Source organism: Atractosteus spatula, chromosome 9 (assembly GCF_055471065.1).
Source record: "Atractosteus spatula isolate fAtrSpa1 chromosome 9, fAtrSpa1.hap1, whole genome shotgun sequence".
Classification (NCBI taxonomy): domain Eukaryota; kingdom Metazoa; phylum Chordata; class Actinopteri; order Semionotiformes; family Lepisosteidae; genus Atractosteus; species Atractosteus spatula.
This window is the reverse complement of record NC_142714.1, coordinates 13,049,500-13,071,439: the sequence shown is the minus strand read 5'-3', so window position 1 is coordinate 13,071,439 and position 21,940 is coordinate 13,049,500. Positions and strand designations below refer to the sequence as shown.

Sequence of the window (21,940 nt, the reverse complement as noted above, 5' to 3'; positions counted from 1 at the left end):
ATACCCAGATAGGACGTGCCGCGATACATGGACTTTGTGTCGCAACATGGGGTCAGCATATCCTGTCCAGGGTATGTCCTATGGCAACATATGGATTCCATGTCACGACACGGGGGCAGGGCATTTTGTTGGTGTATGTCATATTGCGATATACGGGCTTCATGTCACGACATAGGCGTGAAAATTGTTGTTATATCGCGATATTTAGACTCCATGTCGCGACATGGGGCGGGGCACTTTTGCCGGGGTATGTCATATCGCGATATGCGGGCTTCATGTCGCGACATGGGGGCGGGGCACTTTTGCCGGGGTATGTCATATCGCGATATGGGGGCTTCATGTCGCGACATGGTGGCGGGGCACTTTTGCTGGGGTATGTCATATCGCGATTTATGGACTTAATGTTGCAACAGTGGCGCCTTGACAGTGATCCGCCAGTCAAAATGGGTATCGCGATGTGTCCTGGTGCGCGTACTCCTATCGTGACATGCTATCGGAGTCGTGAACGCGCTGTGGATGCCATGACATTCTTTGTCTGCTATTCAGTTTGGACCTCAGTGCGACCTCTTAGCTTGATCAGAAATTGGAAACCTATGGATGTGTTTCTGTATTTCCAGCGTGCTCATACAGCACACACGTTACACAGAACTTCCGCTGTGGCGCTTTACCCAATCAGAGTGTCGATTCTCACTCTTCACCCAATCGTGGCCCGACCTGTTCTGGGGTTTAGCCAATCACGGGTCTGAGAGCTGTTCAGGCTAGCAGCGCCAGGTGGATCGGCTTGTTTACGGTCAATGAGAATCTATTTTTAAAATGCTTTACTTATTTGCAAAATAACTACATCGGCTTATTTTTTTAACGTATTTATTGATTCACAATGTCCAGTACTCTTCGAAATAAATATTTTTTTTATTTGCAATATAACTGTCTCCGCTGCTTTCTGTAATGAATCCATGGTATTTGAACAATTTTAATCGTATATTTAAGGTAGGGGAAACACCTTCTGCTTTGTACTTCACAAATGAATAGAAATGTAAAGTCTGTGATCATTATATTATTATGCTAGTGCTTTCAATTTTGTTTTTATTGTTAAATTATTTCGATCTTGAAACTAATACCTAAAAATGTGAATATGGGCTCTCGTGTTGTACCAGCGGTAATTTGGAAACTGGTGTCTCCGATGAAATGAGTACACAAGCAATACATTTTCGAGAACATGGTTAAAAATTAAAAGAAAACACCTTACCCAATGAGCTAACATAGTAACTCCTCCCTAAATATAAGACTGTTTATTCGTGTAAAGGCTGCAAAGTCTGGGGTCAACTGATCAAAAGATCACAACTGAACTGGTGGTTGTGACTTGACTGTTTTGTACGTCACAGAGTGACGTCACAGGCAGGAAAAGAAGGCGCTATATTGAAATATACTGAAACATCCACCCCACCCGACCAGACTCGGAAAACAAATTGCCCCCATTGTTTTCATCACAATCAGGAGTTCAAGTACCGAGTTTGTTGGTACCTGTAAATGTCCTTGTAGATAGTCACGTGATTACCCGAAAAATAAGACGCTATATCTCTGAAACGAAAGCCACACAAACAGCGACACAAACCGGCACAAACGTAGCACTAACGAATTCAGTGGGTTTAATCGTTTGTGCTGTCTTTAGGGGGGCCAACTTCACGGAACTTTTACCTTGAACCCTCAAACAAGACTGGCACTGACAACATGGGAAAATGTTGTTCACGTTCGTGCTATCATGTTATTATTTTAGAAACTGAAAAATACCAGCCGCAGTAAACCTCATCTTTATTTTGCAACTAATTCTGCAATAAAATAAGTGATTTGACATTAAAATTGTGCAAATGTCTTGTATTATTATGCTAGGCGAGGAAACAAATTTGATAAATGACCAAATCGCTTTTAAAATACGTCATCAGTGTGCGCAAAAAAGAGGCGGATGCGGGATTGTTTAAAATAGAATGGCAGTGATGGGACTGCGGAGGGAAAATAAGATCAAACTTAGGTGAGATTATTGTTATGTTGTATTACAACACGGATCCTCCTGTTCTCAAACACGCTAAGGTGATATATTCTAGCGAACCTACCAGCGGCGAAATATGAGTCTTGTTTTATTTAAAGTTTTAAATGGGGATTAAGAAAATGTATTGTCTCCTCCAAGCTGAATCAAAAAGAACTGCACTAAAAATGTCAGTAATTGTGCGTTCGACGGCTTTCAGATTTTTGCAAATGTTTAGTCTAATTTATTTAAATGATTTTGTTTCATTCCATTACATTTTTAACGGTTTTGGGTTGTATGAAAAAACTGTAAACATAACCACTACCGGTACATGTTTTGTACTTACAGTAAGTTAACGGGTTGGAAGTAAGTGCAACGTCTGAGATGTATCTTTATTCGTCTTGCATTTTTCTGTTCCATCACCATCACCAGCAGTGCCTTTGTCGTCTTTACCGGTCAGTGCTTGTTATTCAGTGCCGAATAATACCGGTGATGATTTCAGTTGATGAGCTGCGCGTCCCTGCCCTGGAGATGAATCCTTGGGTGCCGGCGCCCTATGCCGTAACCCCTGCAGCCCAGGTGCTGGCCAGATGTGTGGCTTCCGGAGCGCTGTCTGAGGTGAGGGTAGAACAGCTTTCAACCGAGCCACCGGACGTTACTCAAACGAATCAATCTGAAGTGTACACGGGATTTCAGCATGTATACAGCTGTATATTCTAGGTTCAGTCCACTTCACTTTTTTAAATGATACGTATTATTTTTTTCCCCTGAGACATGGTATTTGACAAAATTGCGTCACTTTTCCTCGGGGTTCCTTTTCCTTATGTTTTATGCTAGTGGTGTGAACTGAAGCATAATGCAAATGGTAATGAGATGCTTACTCGGCTTCCCTGCTGTGTTGCAGGACGTGGATGGCATCCCCAGAGACATAACTGTCTTCTCTCCTCAACTCCTTGAAGCTGAACAAGTTGCAGCATTGAGGCACGACATTAACGAGGTAACCTCTGACCTCCGCAGACGCTACTTGTTTTCTCACTTCTCTGAAAAAGTATCCTTTCTTTTTTCCTCGCACCTGAATCATTGAATGTTTTCAGTCCGTTTTGGAAAGGGCGGGTTCCCTTCGCGTTGCTCAAGTTGTCGCGCCTGTACTTCACAGAATGCTTCTCATTGTGTGTTGTTTCTTGCTTTCAGAAAAGCCTGGAAGTGGAACTCTTACAGCTAGAAAAAGAGGGAGCTGAGGTCACTCACAGCTTTTATCTCTGTAGGTGGTACATGTCCAACTTGGTAGCAATACAGTCTCCTCCAGGAGAGTTGCTTGAATATACTTTTCTGGCTTCTAGTAGAGATTTACGAGATGTTAATGCTCAAAATGTTCACTTCACTTACTTTAAAGTAATGTGAAGAATGTATTAAGCTAAATGCTTCACTGTTTTGGTCTTTGTAATGTTAAATTAACTCCTGCAGTGGTTACATTGACATTTTTAAGAAGAGCTGGGACTTGAGTTCGTCTCGGTGCTGCGTGTTTTAAAATGATTTGGACAGTGATGGAAGTTATTGTTTCTCCAGCCAAGAAGTTTGAGGCCCTGCAGCAGTTCACCTCCCATTTGCAGGAAGTATTGCATGAACGTAGGAGTCTTTGGCAAAGGCTGATGAAACCACATTGCCAGAAGAATCTGCCCGTTGAGGCCAACCTGCACAGGCAAGTATAGAGGTAGCCCTTCAGTGTTAAAGACAAACTGCAATTTGATAGTTTTCTTCCAGGAATGACATCTTGACAAGTCTGTAACTCTACAACCTGGTAGAAGATTATTAGTTGATACTGATGTCAATGGGATGTCAAAAAGAGGAAAGGGGCCCCAGGGTCTTCCCTTAATTATGATGGCCACCCCTCTTGCTTCACTTGGAACAGCAATAAGAGGGGGAACCTTCACCCCCTGCCAGAAAGCAAACAAGCTGCCAAGCCAGAAGAATCTCCAAGGGGGTACTATGCACATGTTTCTGTCAAGGAACAGGTAAGGGTTTATTCCATGCTGAAAGCGAAAGAAAAGAGACACAACATTTTGGCTGTGGAGCTTTCTTTTTCTTTCAGCATGGAATAGCTCTTTACCTGCTCCTTTGCAGGCTACGCATGCTGGCGCAGCTGCCTACATGAATATGTTTCTGTCAAGCCCACCTCAGCCACCCCGGCGGGTGGGTACAGGCGTTTCTATTGAATCCGTGTGGTGAAATGTGCAGTCAGACTTCCCGAAATTACACCTATATTACAATCTTCCCCGCTGCAGGTATGTGGTGCAGCTCGTAGGTATGGCCGCAGACTTCATCAAGAACCTGGAGAGCAGGGTGCAGACAACGCGCTCCATTCCTGACATTGGCCAGTCCATGGCCAGCCTGGTATGTGCATTCAGTTATCTCAAGTGGCTATAGCAGGGGTGGGCACCCCTGGTCCTGGAGGGGCCAGTGCGTCTGCTGGTTTTCTAGGTTTCTTCAAAGCACCAGCTCCTAAAACAATGGGAGAAGCTTTTACATTGGTCCTATTAAACCAGAACTGAGCTGATTGAGTTTGTTAAGAGCATGGTTTGAATGAAAACCTGCAGACATGCCAACACTCCAGAACCAGGACTATCCCTGGGCCATAATCTGAGCCTAATTTATTTCTTAGGAATACCAAGCAAAAAAAAAAATATTGAAGGCCAGTTTCTCTGACAGGCCTTTTTTACAACCTGTAACAAACAGCTGTTCCAAAAACTGCATCTTAGTAGCCAGTTCCTCCTGCTGGCTAAATTGGCAAATTACCACATCCTACAGTTAAGAGCGAAACTTCTCCCACCATCTGTTACTCAAAGTTCCTTAGGCATACAACTGCATGAATTGCTCTTTGGATACTGAATATCTTGATCAAAATAAGACATCAGTGTGTTAAATATGTTTGTATTCTAAAATAACAAGTATCACCATCAGGAATTCATTTATAGCTGCAGCATTGCAAAAGTGAAGACAAAAATCCAAAGGGGAGTGAAAAGCATAACAGCTAGGGCCCTATTCAGTTTGTGATTTCATATAGCTGGTGTGTGGGGAGCATACTGGCACACTGTACGCTTTTAGTGGATTGTCCAGGAAAGCGCTATATAAACTAAGGAATTATTATTAAATATTTTGCAATGTACATTTCTTATTGCAAAATGCATGATGCAACTTGAGCAAACAGTAACTCTGCATGATATAGAATCTCTGTGCTTGATGTTCACCTGTCGATGCATGATATCAGATGATGGGATTTGCAATGTTTGTTTTTCCTGACTTCTCTCTGGAACCCCCAAATTGACAAAATATCCATGCATTTTGATCACTCAGAATCTCGGATGTGGTACCTTGTATTCTACATTTAGTGAGACAACCAATCTTTTGGAAAGCAGGACAAAACTAAGTATATTTAACTATACTCCACTTTTCTCTTTTCTGCAAAGACACATTAGGACAAAAACAGTCAGTTAATACAGATATGCATACAAATGGTGAGACTGATGTGATGTTGATAGCAAGTCACAAATTTGCTATTTAATTGTAATGTTCAGAGTAGTGGAATTTGGCTTGTTTTTAATCTATAAAGGTGTTCTGAAATACAGAAGAACTTTTGGGAAACTATTAACGTATTATAAGGAAGTACAGTTTGAAAAACAATTCTAATCACAGAGGCTGTTTTGCAAACAAGTTTCCCCAAGATTATTTTCTGTGAAAACAAGCATAGTAAAAATCCTTAATGTTACAGAGGTTTTACATTACTTAAAGTTGTCTTCATTAAATTTCTGAAAATAATTCAGTTGAAGTTTTGAAAAATGAATGCACTTATTAAATAAATATAATTACCTTTTCTGTATTTTTCCTTCTTTGCTTCCAGTAGAGTATATTTATACAACAATTTAGGTAGAGCCTTAACAATGTTTGTCACTGAATGTTGATATCAGTAGGAATCCTTTTTTTCTCCCCCACAGGATAATGCTCTCACTCAGCTCCTGTCTTTGGTGTCAGATGTGGAAGAGCTGTCTAAGCAAATTCTACAGTGGAAGGATCTACAGATTAATGCCCCAAAACAATCACCAGAAAAACACTAACAATGCAGAAAGTATACTTCTAAGCACCTCTAGTATTATCATCATTAATATAGGAATCAGTTTAAAACAGGATATTCATAGTTTTTGTACACTTATTACTTTTACTTATTACTGACTTCTACTCATAATTAAAGTGTAAGCATTGTGTTCACAATAAGTAATTCGGGACCACATCTTTTGCCTTAAAAACAATCAAGAGGAAGACTTTTTTTAACCAATGGTATGTTCCTTGATATTCTGTATTAATACATTTTACGGTTTCCACTGTTATGACTCATGCTTGTTTGGCTAATGATATTTTAAAATGTCTTCTTATTAATCTCTTTTATAAATAAATCCCATGCAGTTTTAACTATTGCTTTGCTGGTAGAGTCCATTTATTCATATATTACTTAAGATTTTTTTAAATGAGATTGTTTTTCATGATTTATGCCATCTTAAATTATCGTAACTGTCCAGAGAACAATTGTGTGTAGATCCTTCTTGTTGACACATGCCTGAAGGACAGGTTGATCCTCTTGTTTGTATAATTAGACATGGAATTCAAGGGAGAGGTGTCCCTGTGGTGTAGCAATAGAATCTCCTGTAGCTGGGCTTGAAGACCGGAAGGTATCTGAAAAGGACTGAAAGCAGGAGAAATTCAGTGACAGGATTCACACTTCGCTGTTTAAATGAAAAGGATATTTTTTTTTATTGTGATAAAAAATATGATAATGCTCTCTTTGTAGCTCCAAATAGACTTGAAAAACAAGTGAAACTTGGCTCCCATTATCTTCAAAATATTTGTCACTTTGATGGAAACGGGAACAAACAGATGAATGGAGTACAGAAACAGAAAAAGGATGTGGCACCTGGGTTTTGGTCTCATCAGTAGACTGCCTTGAATCAGGTGGCAGGGTAGTGGGCTGTGGGTTACTATGTTCTGGAAGAGATATGGTTCATGTTCTGTGAGTCGTGTTAAAGTTGAACATATTCTTTCAAAAATGAGTTAGAACAATTGTGCTGCCTTGTGTTTTCTTCCTAGTTTCACTGACCTGTGTACGAGGCCTCCAGCAACCGAGCCATGTCTGTGTGTGTGAACTGTGTGCCTGGATCGCTGGCCAGGTCAAGGTGTCGTTTCTGCTGCATGTGTGTTTCCTCCAGCTCCTCCAGCACGAGAACCTTCTGAGTGATGACACCTTTTGTGCACAGCTTGTCTACCTTTAGAGAGGAAATAGGCTACCGTTCAAATGACAAACACTCTTTACAGCTGAGCAGTATTTTGTTTCTTCCAGTTTTTTTAGGTTCTAGCACAATCGTAAGAAGAAGCTACCTGTTCCTTGATTTTACAGATCGTATCCTTGTCATTATTCAGACTACAGCCATATGTTCTTAGGACATCAGCAATTTTCCTGCAGAGAAAGGATATAAAAATGGAGTTATACCGAAGCATGGCAATATGAAATTGAATATGCCTGGAAATGTGCCCCTCAAAGAGATTATTTTGTACAAATACAAATATTGGAATGGAAATGAAATAGTGCTTGCCTTTTAAAGGGGTATGCAAAATACATTCTTACCATATAAGGGATTGCGATTATTAGTCCATGTGTATGCCTTACCTCTGTACCTCTGGGTTGGCCTCAAGGATAAGGCGTTCCTGCAAGAAGTGCTGTAGTTCAGGCCCACTTACACACAGGGCTTTGATGGCATCGCATGCGGCGATACGAACCCTGGGCTCCTCCTCATGGTGTAGTGCCCAGAGGAGGTGCTCCTGGAGGGCAGGTGTCAGACAGCCAATCTTACCCAGGGCTGACACACAGGAGTGAGGGAAAATTAACTACATCAGAAACCTTAAATCCAAGCATACTCCACTTTTCCTTTAACACAGTCCAACAGCTGCTGCTGGCTTGTGGCACACCACTATAAAAGAGACTGGCTTCCCCATCTCTAAAGTCTCAATCAGTGTTGGGCCTGCCTCTAGCCTGAAAACTGTGGCCGTGCAGAACAGGCCTTGGAGGTTTGGTGATGAGCAAAATCCGATTATATAAAAACAAGGATACAGCAGAATGTAACAGGAATTGTAAGTCTTGGGCAAAATAGGTAAAACGTTTTAATTATGCATTTAAATAACAATAGTGCATTTTGAATATGACTTTTCATCTAGGAGAATACCAATACAGCTGGGAGGTTGGGTGTTCCACTCATCAACTACAGTAGATCCCACATCTACAGTATATGTTAAAGGGCACATATTCTGTGCCAACAGCTCCACCATGCAGTAAGTAAGATTTGAAAGAAATAAACTTCTTAATTTGGGGGTGGGATTTGCGTATGCTAGACTAAGAAAGCCTGAACTGGAATTTAGCTCGGGCAGTGTGGTTTGCAGGTTTAACAGTGAAAGATTAGACTGTTGAAAAGACACCTGTTGATTCTAAATATCAAAGGTGTTATTCTACAGTGAACGCAGATAAACTGCTTTCAATTTTCCCAAGTTTTGGTCATATTGCACAGTAAATGTCTTATCTCACCATAAATGGCTCTGACTCTAACCTCCCACAGTGGGTCAGTCTGCATCAAATGAATCAGATGATTTAAAACCTAGAATTGGGGGAGAAATATATTGAAAAAAATTTTAGAATAGAATTTTTTTTCCCAGTTTTACATTAGTCTCAACCCGATGCTTCGATTACTAATGTACATAAAGTTATACAAATGAGAATGAAATTATCTTGCAGTTTATTTTCATTGTTCTCTTGTCCTAAGAATAGTCTGTCAATCAACCATAAAATTGTTATTAATCTTTATTGCAAACAAAAACAAACATACAGAATTCTAAGCTAAGAGATTATGCTAGTAGAGTTTCTAGTTATTCAAACATGGAATCTGCAGTTTCACCTTATTTATTCAGTGAATTTAATTTGCTGAACTTTTGTTCATCTGAGCCCAGTCCAGCCCTCACCATTTCATCCTTTATACAGAGCGCAGCAGCAGTCTGACAAGCCTGTTTGCGCACAGCTACATAGTCATCGCTGAGGCAGCACAGGAATGCTGGTAGCAGCTTAGCTGTCATGATCTCCAGCTGAGCCAGGAGAGACAGCGCCTCTACACGCCAGCTGGGGGGGCCTTCTTCCAGCTTTTTCCTGAAAAGATCATCAGGATCAATTCCAAAAAACACCATCGGCATCTCTTTTTTTCACCGAAAGAAATAGCTCAGTCCAGTAACCTTGTGACCAGTCTGCCCTCCTAGCCCATGGCCATGCCATACCTGAGTTCATTGTGCACTTCCTTGCCCAGCTCCATCTTTCCTAGTGCCCGAGCAGCAGCCAGGCGCACATTCCTGTTCCAGTCATTCCACATCAGGAATACTAGCTTGTTAGCTATGTCCTAAAACACAACCTCACATAAGAGCTTTCCATAGGAGGTTGTTCTAAAATGCTGCAAAAACATCTGAATGGGATGTAAATATAATCATTTATGTGTGATAAGTTTTGTGTGCAGACTAAAATTAAATTTGATCATGTAATCATCTTTACAGTATATGAGACGTGATCGTTCTGTTTTTTATTGAGCGCATTAACTGTTTTAAGGCTGGATGGATGCTTGCATTTCAGAGGTTTTAATCAAAGGTTTAGTTTTGTTTACTTAGTTTTGATACTTTCTACTTTAGTGCAGAGACCAAGGTTTTTTTTATTGATTTTTGTGTAGAACTCAAAGGGAATGATTCTATGTGCATGAGCACAATAAAGAGAAATTAATTCAGTGGAATGTATATTTAAGTATGAAAAACTCTTAGGTGACATGCTTTGTGTTAGATTCAAGATAACAGTGCAAAAGGCCCTACCTTATTGATGGGCCCACTGAGACATGCGATGGTGTTACAGGACACAGCTCTGTCTCTCCAGTTTCCACTGTTCAGCTTCTCAGCCAGCAGGGAGCGCACTAAAGTCTGAAAGTAAGAGCAAGGATGAACAAGAGCTGATGTAGTTCAAATCATATTAAATAGGTATTGAAAAGATTTTCATTTAATTTTAATTGCTTTCTAAACATGAACCCACCATTTTACGTATAGCATGTTAACTGTATAAATTTTTAATGTCCTGTGCATCAAAAGAGACTTCAGTGAATTCTGCTGAATTTCACCTGCCAGATAGATAAAGGACATCAAACTCTGCTATTACTGATGCAAAAGAGCAATGATGGGAAATGCAAGTCTTGCTCCTGAGCAGTGTATCCCTGTGACATAAATCACATTCCGATCAATGCAGAAGTATTAAAGTTCAGACACTTAGGGTAGTTCGCACTGTGTTTTGGTTTGAATATCAGCAAATACGGTGGTACTATTAAACAGAAAAAAAACAACCATAGGGAAGTACACACAGTGCTCTTGCTGAGGCTGGCCAGCAGGATAGTGGCTTGTTCTCTGTCACTGTGTGCTTCGCCTTCGTACAGCTGAGAGAGGAGCCTCTGTATGACAGCTATGCTGGTGTCTCCCTCCAGTGCCAGGCACTGAGCGGCAGCCCAGCTGTCTGCGCCCACACCTGCCAAATCTTCAGGACAAACACACTTTATTATTCTACTTCAGCTCATCTCTTTTTTTATTTGAGCGTGTGTGTGTATGGATTTTTGCCTTCTTTACTCTTTGCAGATAATCTAGGAAGACAGAACATATTTCAATCATAGGCTAGAGTTCTTCTCTATTAAAATGATTGTTTTCCTGTCCAAACGAAACTGAAATTTTGTTAAAAATAATAAGGAAAGTAACACTAACTCTTAGTAATTAACTATTAGCTCAGAAAACATTTAATCAACTGATAAGCTTGATAAAACTATAAAATCAGCAAATTATAGTGAATTCTACTGAGTTGCACCTGCCAAATGCATGAAGATCACCAAACTCTGCATTCACTGATATACAGTAGAAACATAATGACATAAATCACAGTACAATGAATGCAGATGTATAAGATCAACATTAACAGCAGCAATTCTGTATCCTGAGTCCAAGTGGTTGCAGTTTTCATTGTGTTAACTGTTTATTCAACAGAGCAGACAGAGTAATGTGACATATTTGTGTGTTGATTGGATATTGTCTTGAATTAGTTGCACGGAATATGACTCCTATAACAGAAGCCAAAGAGACAAAATGCCTTTTTCATACCAAATGAGATGGTCTCAGGTGTTAAAAGTGCTTTCGTTCTAATTAGTCACCCCTTCTCACCTTGCTGAAGCACACTGTGAAGAATGTTCCTAGCCTGCCTGTTAGCTGTTCCCATGACATACTGGCACAGGGCTGCTGCCAGACGCACTCTGTCACTGGGGTCCTCTAGGGCTGACAGCAGGAGAGGCTGCAGCTCTTCTGGTACAACCTGAACATCCCTGGGCCTCCAAAATGGAGCTGGAGGAAAAACAGTCAGCTCCTGAGTACTCCAGGGGCATACCCTCACAGGCATGGGCTATTATACCTAAACTCTGTCTGCTGACAGTTAGGAGCCTACAAAGCTAGGAAGAAAGTAAGAAAAACATAAAATGATTTTAAACCATTTCATCTACAGTCTAATATAGATTTCCTTCCAGCAGATATAGTTTCACTAATTTATTTTATCCGATCCACAGGACTTAACAAATTACTGAGCACTTACAAGTAGTTAGAAGATATGAAGAAGAAAGAAAGTGAAAATCAGATATACAGTACTGAATTTTGCTCTACCTAAATTAGTCCACATAAAGTGCATAAGGAATTTTCACTAGACTATGTCGAAGTGGACACAAAGAAGCCTAACCTGTTGCAGTCGATTCCTGACCCATACTGGGCCTGTTCACAGCTCCAGAGGCACAAGTTGCTATGGCAATGAAGCGCACATGATAGTGAAGGTCACTGAGGTTCCTCTTGAGCCCTTCAATCGTCACATTCTGCCATCGGGTCACTAATGGGAAGCGTTTGGCAACACACACAGAATTTACTATCTTTAATTCATTCTCAATCTTACAACTGAGAAAAAGATAAAGCCGCTAAATATTCTGGGTAGCTATGAATTTGACCCTTGACTATAATATTCGCTTATTGACAGAGACAAACAGACAGCAAAGAAAGAAAGGTCACCCACTGAGTTTCCAGGCCTTCCTCCACTCCTCCACCATGTACCGCAGTGCGTGGCGCTCTTGTGGGGGGCAGCTCTGGGGCTGCCTTCTAAGCGTGCCAGGCAGGATAGTGTCCTGACCGCTGTAATCGGGGGGCTGCAGTCCTCTCTCCATGGCATAGTCAGCCGGGCTGGGCAGGCTAACCCATCGCCTGGCCCCTTTCTCAGGCTTCAGAATTCCTGCAGCAAGACCTGCGACAGCACACTCCTTTATACACAGAATGCGTATGTGTTTTAAAGCCTTGCAATACAGAATGAAGTGAGCCAACTGGCCCCTTTCTTGAACTGTGACTGTAGTCTTTGAATAACAGTAAGCTTATATAAATGTGTTATTACAATGTGTTCATTTATAGATGTTGAAATAATTAAAGGAGGGTAAGAGGATTTTGTTGTTGTGGAGTTTGAAATAGTACATACAAGTTTTGTTTTGGGAAGCACTGTATCTGAAAGAGAGGGTGGCAAGGTGGTTAGAATTGTTGTCTTGCAGCACTGGGGCCCTTAGTTCAATTCTGGGGTGCTATCTGTGTGGAGATGTATGTAAATGTATTCCCTCCTCCACCTATTAATTCATCCATCTATGTATGTATCACATATTGTCGTTGTGATTTTATGTGACTCTTATGTTTAGCTTGTGTGTGTTCTGTACTTCTGTGGGAGATGCCAAAGACAAGTGTCCACAGAAGTGGACAATAAAGTATTTATCTATGTTCTTTCTGTGTTTTGGGGTTTTTCCTTTAGATGCTCAGGTTTCTTCACACAGTCCAAAGACATAAATGAACTGGCAACTGGGAAAACTGGCCCTGGTGTGAGTATGTGCGTGTTTGTGTCTGTGTGTTCAACTGCGCTGGACTGGGGTCCTGTCCAGGGTGTATCCTGCCTTGCACTTGTTGTTTGTCGGGATGGGCTCTGGCTCTCCTGCAACCTTAAATTGTATGAAGTGGTTAGAAAATGGGTGGATGTATCTGAAAGAAGTATTATAAAGGTTTCTCTGCCAGGTAATAGAATGTGTTATCTTTTAGTGTATTCACCCTGATGGTCTCAGGTTCTTATAAGGGTACATCCTGACCTGTTCTTTTTGGGGGGCGGATTCCTGCCCCAATTTTACTCCATTCCTCAGGACCACAGGGAAAACGGTCCTGGAGGTGTTTCTGGTATTCCGAGTTGTTGTCCATTATTATCCTATCCCTCTGTCTTCCATCCTGTTGGTGTACTTGTCTGGAGATCTCTGAATTCACACAGAAAAACAGACAAAGCAAAGGAGACATAGAGCCACACTTATGCTATCTCATGAATGAGATCAAGTAACGAGGTTATACCAGAATAAATGGATGTTTGCCCATTATGCCTTCCGGCATGTAGGGACAGCAACATCCTGTTGCTGTTACTGTAACATTAGTTTTTTTACAGGAGAGGGTTGTTAGCCTTGTGCCCAACCTCCAACATGGAGGGCCTGGTGCCCAACATGGGGCACAAACCCACTACCCTGAGATTATGAGTCTCATGCTCTACCAACAGAGCCAGTTGGGGACCTTACCAGAATAGAGCTCCTGTTCAAATGAGTTGTCAGTATGGTAGACATATCTTCCTGCCCGGGGATTCAGTCTATCCTGGAGACGCGGTGGCTGTGGGGGCTCCAGATGCTTAACCTTGACATTGTCTGCAGTCCAGTTATTTCCTCCTGGCTCATCAGGTCGGGTGGGGAGCAGGCAGAACCCAGGCACCCTGGAGCACAGAAGGTGGAAGGAAAGGTAAATGTAAAGAGTACTTAGAATCACAAGACAGCGTGATTCTACAGTGCCTAGTGACTGTTCTATCTACCACAACAGGAAAACAAACATGGAAAGTGGGACTTCTTATTTCTGTGTACAAACATCCACTGTAAACTCCTGATCATCATACCAGTTGGACAGTGTGAAATACACATACCAAGGGTTCCCAGATGCTTCTTCGTAACCACTGCTCTAAGGTTTACTGTATGTAAATATACATAATGAGAAGCATGCAACACATAACAGATGCTATTGGTTTCATTATTCACTGTTGTGTGTTTAATGCCTTTCAGTATATTAAAATATATGCAGTATGGGAAGGTGAGTCATGGTCTCCTGACAGCTTCTGCTGTCAGTTTTTTTCACTTGCCTGTAGTACAGTGGAAGAGGTGTTTCTGGATGGGTGCTGTCCACAATTTGCTCCTTTGGCTCCTCCCTGGGGAGATCATGGTACCTGCGGAAATCCTCCATGTTCATGGGCTCATCACACACTAGATCAGTGGCACTGGCAGACCCATAGTGCTGTTTCAGCAGGTCCTGGAGCCGGGCTTTGTTCGCACTCTGACCTGGCATCTGCTGGCTCACTATCCACTGTGCAGTGGTCTTTGTCAGCTTCTTCAACACAAACTCATCCCACTTGCTGCTGCTGCTGGCGCAATCATCAGAAACTGTTTTTTTGAGTGAACCAGAAACATTTGCCTTCCTCTTTCCTTTCACCTTCTTAGAGACATCGAGGGCTTCACTTTGGTCAGACTGAAGCAAGCATGAATCTGTCCTCTGAAGTGTGCTCAGTTCAGACACACTGTGCAAAGAAGGAGGCAGCTCTGTGGGAAACAAGGGGGGCAACTCAGGTGGCAGAGTGCTAATGGTGTATGTATTTGTTGGCCCTGTAAGTGAACTCTTACTTAATTCCTCTGCACATCCTGAAGAACAGACAGGGAGCTGTCTGGGAGTGGCCCTCTTGTGTGAGGTGCGATTCTTAAGCTTTGCAGTTGTTGTTAAGAGTCCTGAAGCATCGAAGAGCCAGCTGAAGTCCATTTGGCTATATGAGAGGGTGTCAGGACCTCTCTCCTTTACCACATCCTGGGTGAAAGTCAGGCCTGATGAAATTCTGTGCAGGAACAGCAAGTACAGGCGGTCTCGTCTCAGATGCTTCAGGCCATGAGTACTCACAGGAGGCTTAGAAAACAGTGCAGGGTCCATTGTGTCTGGCATGAATGGAGCTCCAAGATGAATGTGGGAGAGATGGTGGTCCACAAGCAAATCGTAGCTACACTGCGCTCAGCACTTCCTGAGAATGGACTGGAAGGAAGACACGCACCATAAAGATAGGTCACATTTTTCAATTCTGAAACTGCAGCTGTAAATAAATAACATCGAACAAAAAACAAACAAACAAACAAACAAACAAAAAAATTGACATTAAAAACGACCGCTAAGTGAAAGGACTCTGTTCCATTCTGAATAACGTGAAGGGACTGGAGTCGAAAAGCCCAGAGGTGAGTATTAAAGTCAAAACTTTGTTTTAAATGCCGCTAGTCATGGCCCTTTATTAACATTATTTACGAGCTCAATGAACTAATAAATACAATTTAAAAGCAAAAAAAAGGTTTCTTAGCGCACCGGCCAGTACACTGCAATTGTAGTATCACAGTCTATAGATCTATATATAGACAGTGTACAGTCTCTGGTTAACGAAAACATATTCCCGCTTTTTAGACATTGAACATTCTCATACCTCAAGGAGAGCTGTGGAAGTCCTGTTTTACGGACTCCAGTAATGAATTCCTGTGTCCTGTCACTCCAGGTGGGCCGTTGCGACTTGGCTTTATGTTGACAGCGTTGCCCGGGCAACAGTCAAGCGTTTCGAGACAGGTCCTGTCTCCGCTCTCATCACTTGCCGGCGGTTTTTATTTTACATGTTTAAAATCCTTTCACCCCTTGCTGTCTCGTTCATTGGTGGAAACGATTTACCTACAAGATAGGGGACTTATCGCAATAGTGGTATTGATCTGCTTTGTAAGATGTTAAAAGCTGCCCTAGAGTGGACAATCGAAGACGCTGCTACAGTTCAGTAGAAGAGCAAAGTGACAAAAAAAACAACATCTTAAAAAGGAGAAGAAGAATAATTCTTCTTATTCTATTACTAATAAAATAAACTAGCAAACTAAGCAACTTAAACAGGAAAAACACAAAAATGAAAGGAGGTTACATCTTATCTCAAACCCCACGATGGCGTTCTTCTCACAATGATGCCTTTTATTTTCGTCAAACCTCTTTTACGATGTATGTGTTTTGCTCAAATCCAAATGTAAAAAATAAAACTCGTAATGTTAAAAAAAGATCAAATGCATTGATTTTATTCTTGAAGTTCCACTGAAAATTTAGAAATGTGGTTTAGTAATCTTTCATTTTATCAATCTAATGTTGTTTAATATACCTATTATAATGCCGTATTAATGTCAAGAGTTTTTCAAAAATAGGACAAATTAAGCATTTTCACAAATGCCTTTGATTTGTTAACTTTTTTCTTTTTAGTTATACAATTTAGGCAATATACTGTACTACAGAGCCGTACAATACCATATTAACTGCTGTTCCAGTATTTACCACTAGGTGTCAGTAATTTTCTGTAAATTTCAAATACGAAAATTGCATATTTTGAACAGATTCTGGCGCAAATTCCTAATGAAGAACACGACAAAATAAAGACGCTTTTTATAAACCAGTGACATGGATGAATCTTTTGTTCTGGTTTATTATATTAACACCAAGAGCATTTTCCCCCACTTTTAAAAAATATTTTCTTACATTTTTGCTGAAAATTAAGAAAAATATAAAAAAAGTCAATAAATGCATAAACACATAGACAACATGTGTTCTCAGAAAGACTCTAATGCAGACTGAGAGTCACTTTTACAGGCTATTCCCCCTTGTATAATAAAATCCAATAGTAACTAGCACTAGCTAATAATAGATGTAAGAGGGTTACTTTAAAAGTGTGATTTTGGAAAAAGAATAATTATTTAGGCCAATACTGGTGATTGTGGGAAACATTAGAGCTGTTATTAAGGTTTTTTTCTTATATTTTAATACTATACTGGTATACAAGGGTAAAATGCAGGAATAGCCTCTAAAATGATAACAATTTTACAGAATTGTGTTGGTAAAAAAAAAGCTTACGAACACAAAGGAAACAGAACTGTGTTTACCAGTCATGTCCCAGAAAACAGAAGTTTGTTGGAACACATATACTAACAGTCACTGCCATTTGTTGAACAACACTGTTACAGACAGCCTGGGGGGCTTCAGGCCTTTCACAACAGTTAAAAGTCCGTACAACAGGCTGATCTTCTTCAGCAAGAAGCTCACCACAGTAACACCCAGCCCCAAACACCAGGGTTGAGCAGTTCAGTTAATTCTACTGGTGTACGTGTGAGTTCAGTCTGCAGGCACACTTGTTAAAATGCCTCACTGTCTGCGCAGTGACTAATTATGAAACCTTTTATGTCAAAAAAGAATAATGGGCACCTCATACAAAACAAAAGTTGGGAAAACACCTGCGTTATTAATGGGTGCATGGTCTTACACTTGTACATACTGTAGCCTAGGGTTCCATTTGTCTTTGTAGAGACATGTGATTTGGGGTCGGTATACTTTTACTTGTGTAAAAGTATTAACATGTACTAGCAGTTTTTTAAGATAAAAAAATAAAATAAAATATTCTTATTCCCCTTTGTGGTTCGTTAGCCTATCTACCAACAATGCAAGGACATATGAAAAGCTACATTTCCTTTTCAACATATTTTAAGAACAGATATCAGTCATCAAATGTCCTTCTATTGGCCGCAACTACTGAGCATTTGTGCTAGTGTGAAGTTTGCTGGGAACACAACATGGCACTGCTATGACTAATTTCTGCCTTCTCATTAAAAGCCTGCAGATCTATTTCAGAGTGAATCTTCCTGCATTCCTCTAGAGGCTGTGAAGATGAGACAGATATTTTCTCAATATTACTCTGAGTCTGCTGCCAGTTCAGTTCACTAAACGCTGGTGTGATATCCATGTGGACATTTCTTGAGAGCAACATCAGCATAAACCTGTGTCTATATGAACAAAATTAAATACACAATCCAGGGCTTTGGCATCAGCAAAGGTACTTTAGACCAACATATAAACTTGGACCAGAGTGAAAATCCTCCTCTGGGTTCTAGTGTAGCTCATGCTCTCTGAATGTTACTTGAAAATGCGGGTGTCCGAAATATCACTAAAACATCATTTCAAAAATACTGTGATATTTCTTTCTTTATTGTGGTTGAAAAATGAAATGAAAATAGCTGGAGTGGTCTGAACAGCCTCCTGTGCGTCTCAGAGGCTGCATTAAATGAAATCCAGTGAAAGACGATGAAGGTTAACAGCATTGCGCTGCAAGTCAAGCTGGCTCCACTGTTTGAATGCATGTGTGCACGCTGAGATACTGAATCGTGACATCAGTCAACTCAAGGCTCAATTAAAGCTGCTGCACCACAAAAATGCCAAATAAGCAGCTCAAGGCTGTTTTACTGCTTGCAGTGTTGGGTGCCACCCTGTCAGTGAGGACTCATAGACTGATCCTCTGTGGAACGCAAAGAAATGTCTTAAGGTGGGGAATCTTTTCCAGCTGTGTAGTCCACACACAAAATGGAACTCCCAATTATTTACACAAGTGCCATATTCAAGTCACCATAAGATACACAGAGATTATAAGTCACCATAAAACTCATGTCTACAGAGATATTTGTACATTTGACTGTAAACAATACTCATTGCTATCCTGTGTAATCAAGACTATTCACTTTTAAATAATCAAGAAGTCCTCATATAGTCAATGCACTGTTAAGGTTAAGTAAGAATCACTACACAGAGTACATAGGTAAAAATGAGCAAGAACGATGTCTGACTTATAATTTTCTGCTTCTTTTGGCATATATCTCTTAAGACCATTGTGCCTTGTTGTCAATTAATTTTAATGTGCTGCTGCAACTTTGTGCTGGCTTCTTGTCAGTGCTGTCATTTATCAGTGTTTCAGAATGCCAAGGTGATGAGTCAGCACATAGCACTAACTGACATTTAGGAGCAGACACTTGGATTTCAGTGCTGAGTTTTGGAAAACAGCCACACTGCAGAGATCAGATGAGTGCAACAAAAGCAAGCTCTGGGACATTTCTTTGTCTGAATTAGACATCAAACGCTGCAGGAAAATGTCCAGGCTCTTCCCAGAGCACAATAAGAGCCCCAGAAACTGGTTGTACTCTGACTTTGCCCCTTGCTGACCACGATCAAGAGACCCTAGTGAATAAGCACAATGGGTGAAGCATTAGCACACATATCTAGAAGAAACCATCCAGCCTTATTATTGGAGCTAACTTATGGATGTTTCTAAAAATACAAGTGCAAATGAAAAAGTACATTCAACTTTAATTAGGGAAGGTAGCTTGGATTGCAAGTTAAAAAAAACTTGATTAGCATCATAATTCACTAAGGCATTGTCTTGTACTTCATGTCCCTCCATACATAAGGGATAGAACAACAGATGGGTTACTACAAATGTAGATTAATGGGGGTTATATTTGGAGACCAAAATATAATAGAATTTGTCTATCTCATTCTCTCTACACTTCAAATCTCCTTTCTTTTTTCTGAACCATGATTTGATTCATGGAAAGCAATGACAAATTAACAGGCCAAAAACAGAAAGAAATGAAATGTTGTGAGACATTATTCTGATCAAAATAAAATTACAGATACATAGTATTTACCACATTTCCAAGTTACAGCAAATAACCTTTCTAATTTATTATATTTGAACAATTTGCTAGATCTTCGAGCGATTTCAGATTCTCAAGAACGTAGGAAAATGTATCGAAGCTAGGAATGGATCAAAACTAGAGCACTGCTGTCTTGCAGTGGACAGTCAGCACTGATGCAGACAAGAAAACAGTAGACCGGAGAAAAGAGAGAAGCAGTACTTCAGGAAAGCCCATGTAGAAGGAAAAGACTTTGTGATGCTAACAACTCCTATCTGTAGCACTGCTTCAAATTCTTCAGTTTCTTTCAAAGAGGAAAGGCCTTTTAATGTTGTAGCCTTTTAATCCAAAACCAAACCAGGACCATCAAAACAATCTACATTCGTGGAGTCTTGTTCTGTCCCTGTGTTTCTCTGCAATCATAACATAAAGGTAAGTGACCAGTAGATTGTTATAATTCCTGTACTTATAAAATAAGTGGGGAGTTTGTTAGGAGTCTCAGTGGAAACAGACATTTAGTTAGGATCATCAAGCCTTACAAACACACAAGGAGTCGTTCTGGATCTTCATGTTTTGGGATAACTATACCAGATGTTCATGATCAGATTGTTTTTTGTGTCACTCCACCTCAAACATTATGATACCGCAAATACTAAGAACAGATGTGACCAGATCTCCCTGGTCCAAACCTGATATTCCAGAACACAAATTAAACTCTTGAGGACAAGTCCATTTATACAGTGCCGAGAAAATATTTTGAACCCATTAGTTTAGTCTGCATTGTTACGGATTTTTGACAGCTCACAAAAAATTTAGATTCTCATAACATATAATAAGATCTTCTGTGAGTCTTAATAAAAGATCAAGATAACCCTATTAACTATCTAACACAAAGACTTAAGATATGTTTGGATTATTTACTCAACTATTAAATTTAATTAACGATCCAACCATTAATATTCTAATGTGAATAAGTATGTGAACCCTTAGATTCAGTAGTTGGTGGCACCTCCCTGAACAGCAGTGACATCAGCTAGAGGTTTCCTGTAACGTATTATCAGTCTCACATGAATATCTAGATTTTCTCACTGTGGCCAAACAACTCTTGACTTAACTGACCAGAGAACATACTTCCAGAAATCTTGTGGATCATCCAGGAGCTCTCGTCCTGAAGGAGAAGGAATGAACACTCACATTAGATGGAGATCATGACTGGTCCTGGATAGAGTCACCTGTGGTCTTCCGTTAGTAGACTATCTATCTGACAGGGGATGGAGGGAGCTTGTTCAGACATAGTTTTACTGATTAGACTGATTTTATTTCTGAACTCTTGTGAAATTTCTTTTAATGACATACTGTAACATACTTCCACTAACTTGTATGGTGAAGATAAAACTCACAAAGATTCTAACCATTATATAGGGCTGCTCAAACGCAGTCCTTACTTACTTGTTATTCAATTATTTAACCACCTGATTCTAATTACCACCTTAATTGAACTAAATAAGGGTTCACTTATTATTTCACATACTGTACACTGATTCTTAACTACTCATTCTTTCAACTTTATACCATTGCATGTCAAAAAACACTGAATTGGTCAATATAAACCATTTGGTTACTTCAGAAAAAACAGGTTTTGATTAAACTTTTTCTCGACACTGTACTTTCTATAGACCGCAAATGCAAGATGATGTCTAAAAGCCAAACTCTCCTGCACCTGATTTTCCACACTTGGCAAGTGAATAAAAAGTATTTGAACAATGCTGGACAACTTGAAAGATTAGAAACATCTGATTAGGGATTATTATGAAGCATAAGATACTAAAAACGTTGACTTGACCTTTGCCATCTTTTTTTGTCATTAATTTAATTTAACATTAATTTGCACTGATGAAAATGGGAAACATGAGAAAAACAAGAGCAGAATTTCCATGCCTGGCTTCAGGAACAGCACGCCTGTGTCTCCAGAGGGAAACAGGGAGATGCACCATGGGTAATGACTCATTCAGAATGTCAGAGAGCTCTGAATAAGAGAAAACAGTTCAGAAACCTACAGATGAGGCAAACAAATTAAAGTGTATCTCAGGATGAAGTTCACAGATGAAAGATCTTTATCTGTGTACTCTCACTAGGC

General features: G+C 40.3%; 2 protein-coding genes across 4 annotated transcripts; one reads left to right on the top strand and one right to left on the bottom strand.

Moving 5' to 3' along the window:
• The first annotated feature begins 1,948 nt into the window (after positions 1-1,948).
• haus2 (HAUS augmin like complex subunit 2) lies at positions 1,949-6,485 on the top strand. 3 transcript variants are annotated; one of them, XM_088925827.1, is made up of 7 exons: positions 1,949-2,026; positions 2,523-2,638; positions 2,925-3,017; positions 3,212-3,281; positions 3,587-3,719; positions 4,303-4,411; positions 6,010-6,485. In XM_088925827.1, exons 2-7 carry the CDS (start codon positions 2,552-2,554, stop codon positions 6,127-6,129), a joined length of 612 nt encoding a protein of 203 aa, XP_088781953.1. In that variant the 5' UTR covers positions 1,949-2,026; positions 2,523-2,551; the 3' UTR covers positions 6,130-6,485. The 3 variants fall into 3 exon arrangements, with proteins under 3 accessions (XP_088781953.1, XP_088781951.1, XP_088781952.1); XM_088925825.1 differs by having other exon boundaries at positions 1,966-2,026; positions 2,456-2,638; XM_088925826.1 differs by having other exon boundaries at positions 1,966-2,026; positions 2,453-2,638.
• Positions 6,486-6,659: 174 nt separating this feature from the next.
• Positions 6,660-15,232, bottom strand: heatr4 (HEAT repeat containing 4). Its single transcript, XM_088925824.1, has 16 exons — positions 14,388-15,232; positions 13,783-13,970; positions 13,315-13,473; positions 12,216-12,428; positions 11,892-12,035; positions 11,330-11,506; positions 10,489-10,658; positions 9,953-10,057; positions 9,377-9,495; positions 9,071-9,251; positions 8,640-8,709; positions 7,731-7,920; positions 7,442-7,520; positions 7,164-7,329; positions 6,981-7,051; positions 6,660-6,752 (listed from the first exon to the last, which is right to left on the bottom strand). Exons 1-16 carry the CDS (start codon positions 15,230-15,232, stop codon positions 6,660-6,662), a joined length of 2,970 nt encoding a protein of 989 aa, XP_088781950.1.
• Positions 15,233-21,940: the final 6,708 nt, after the last annotated feature.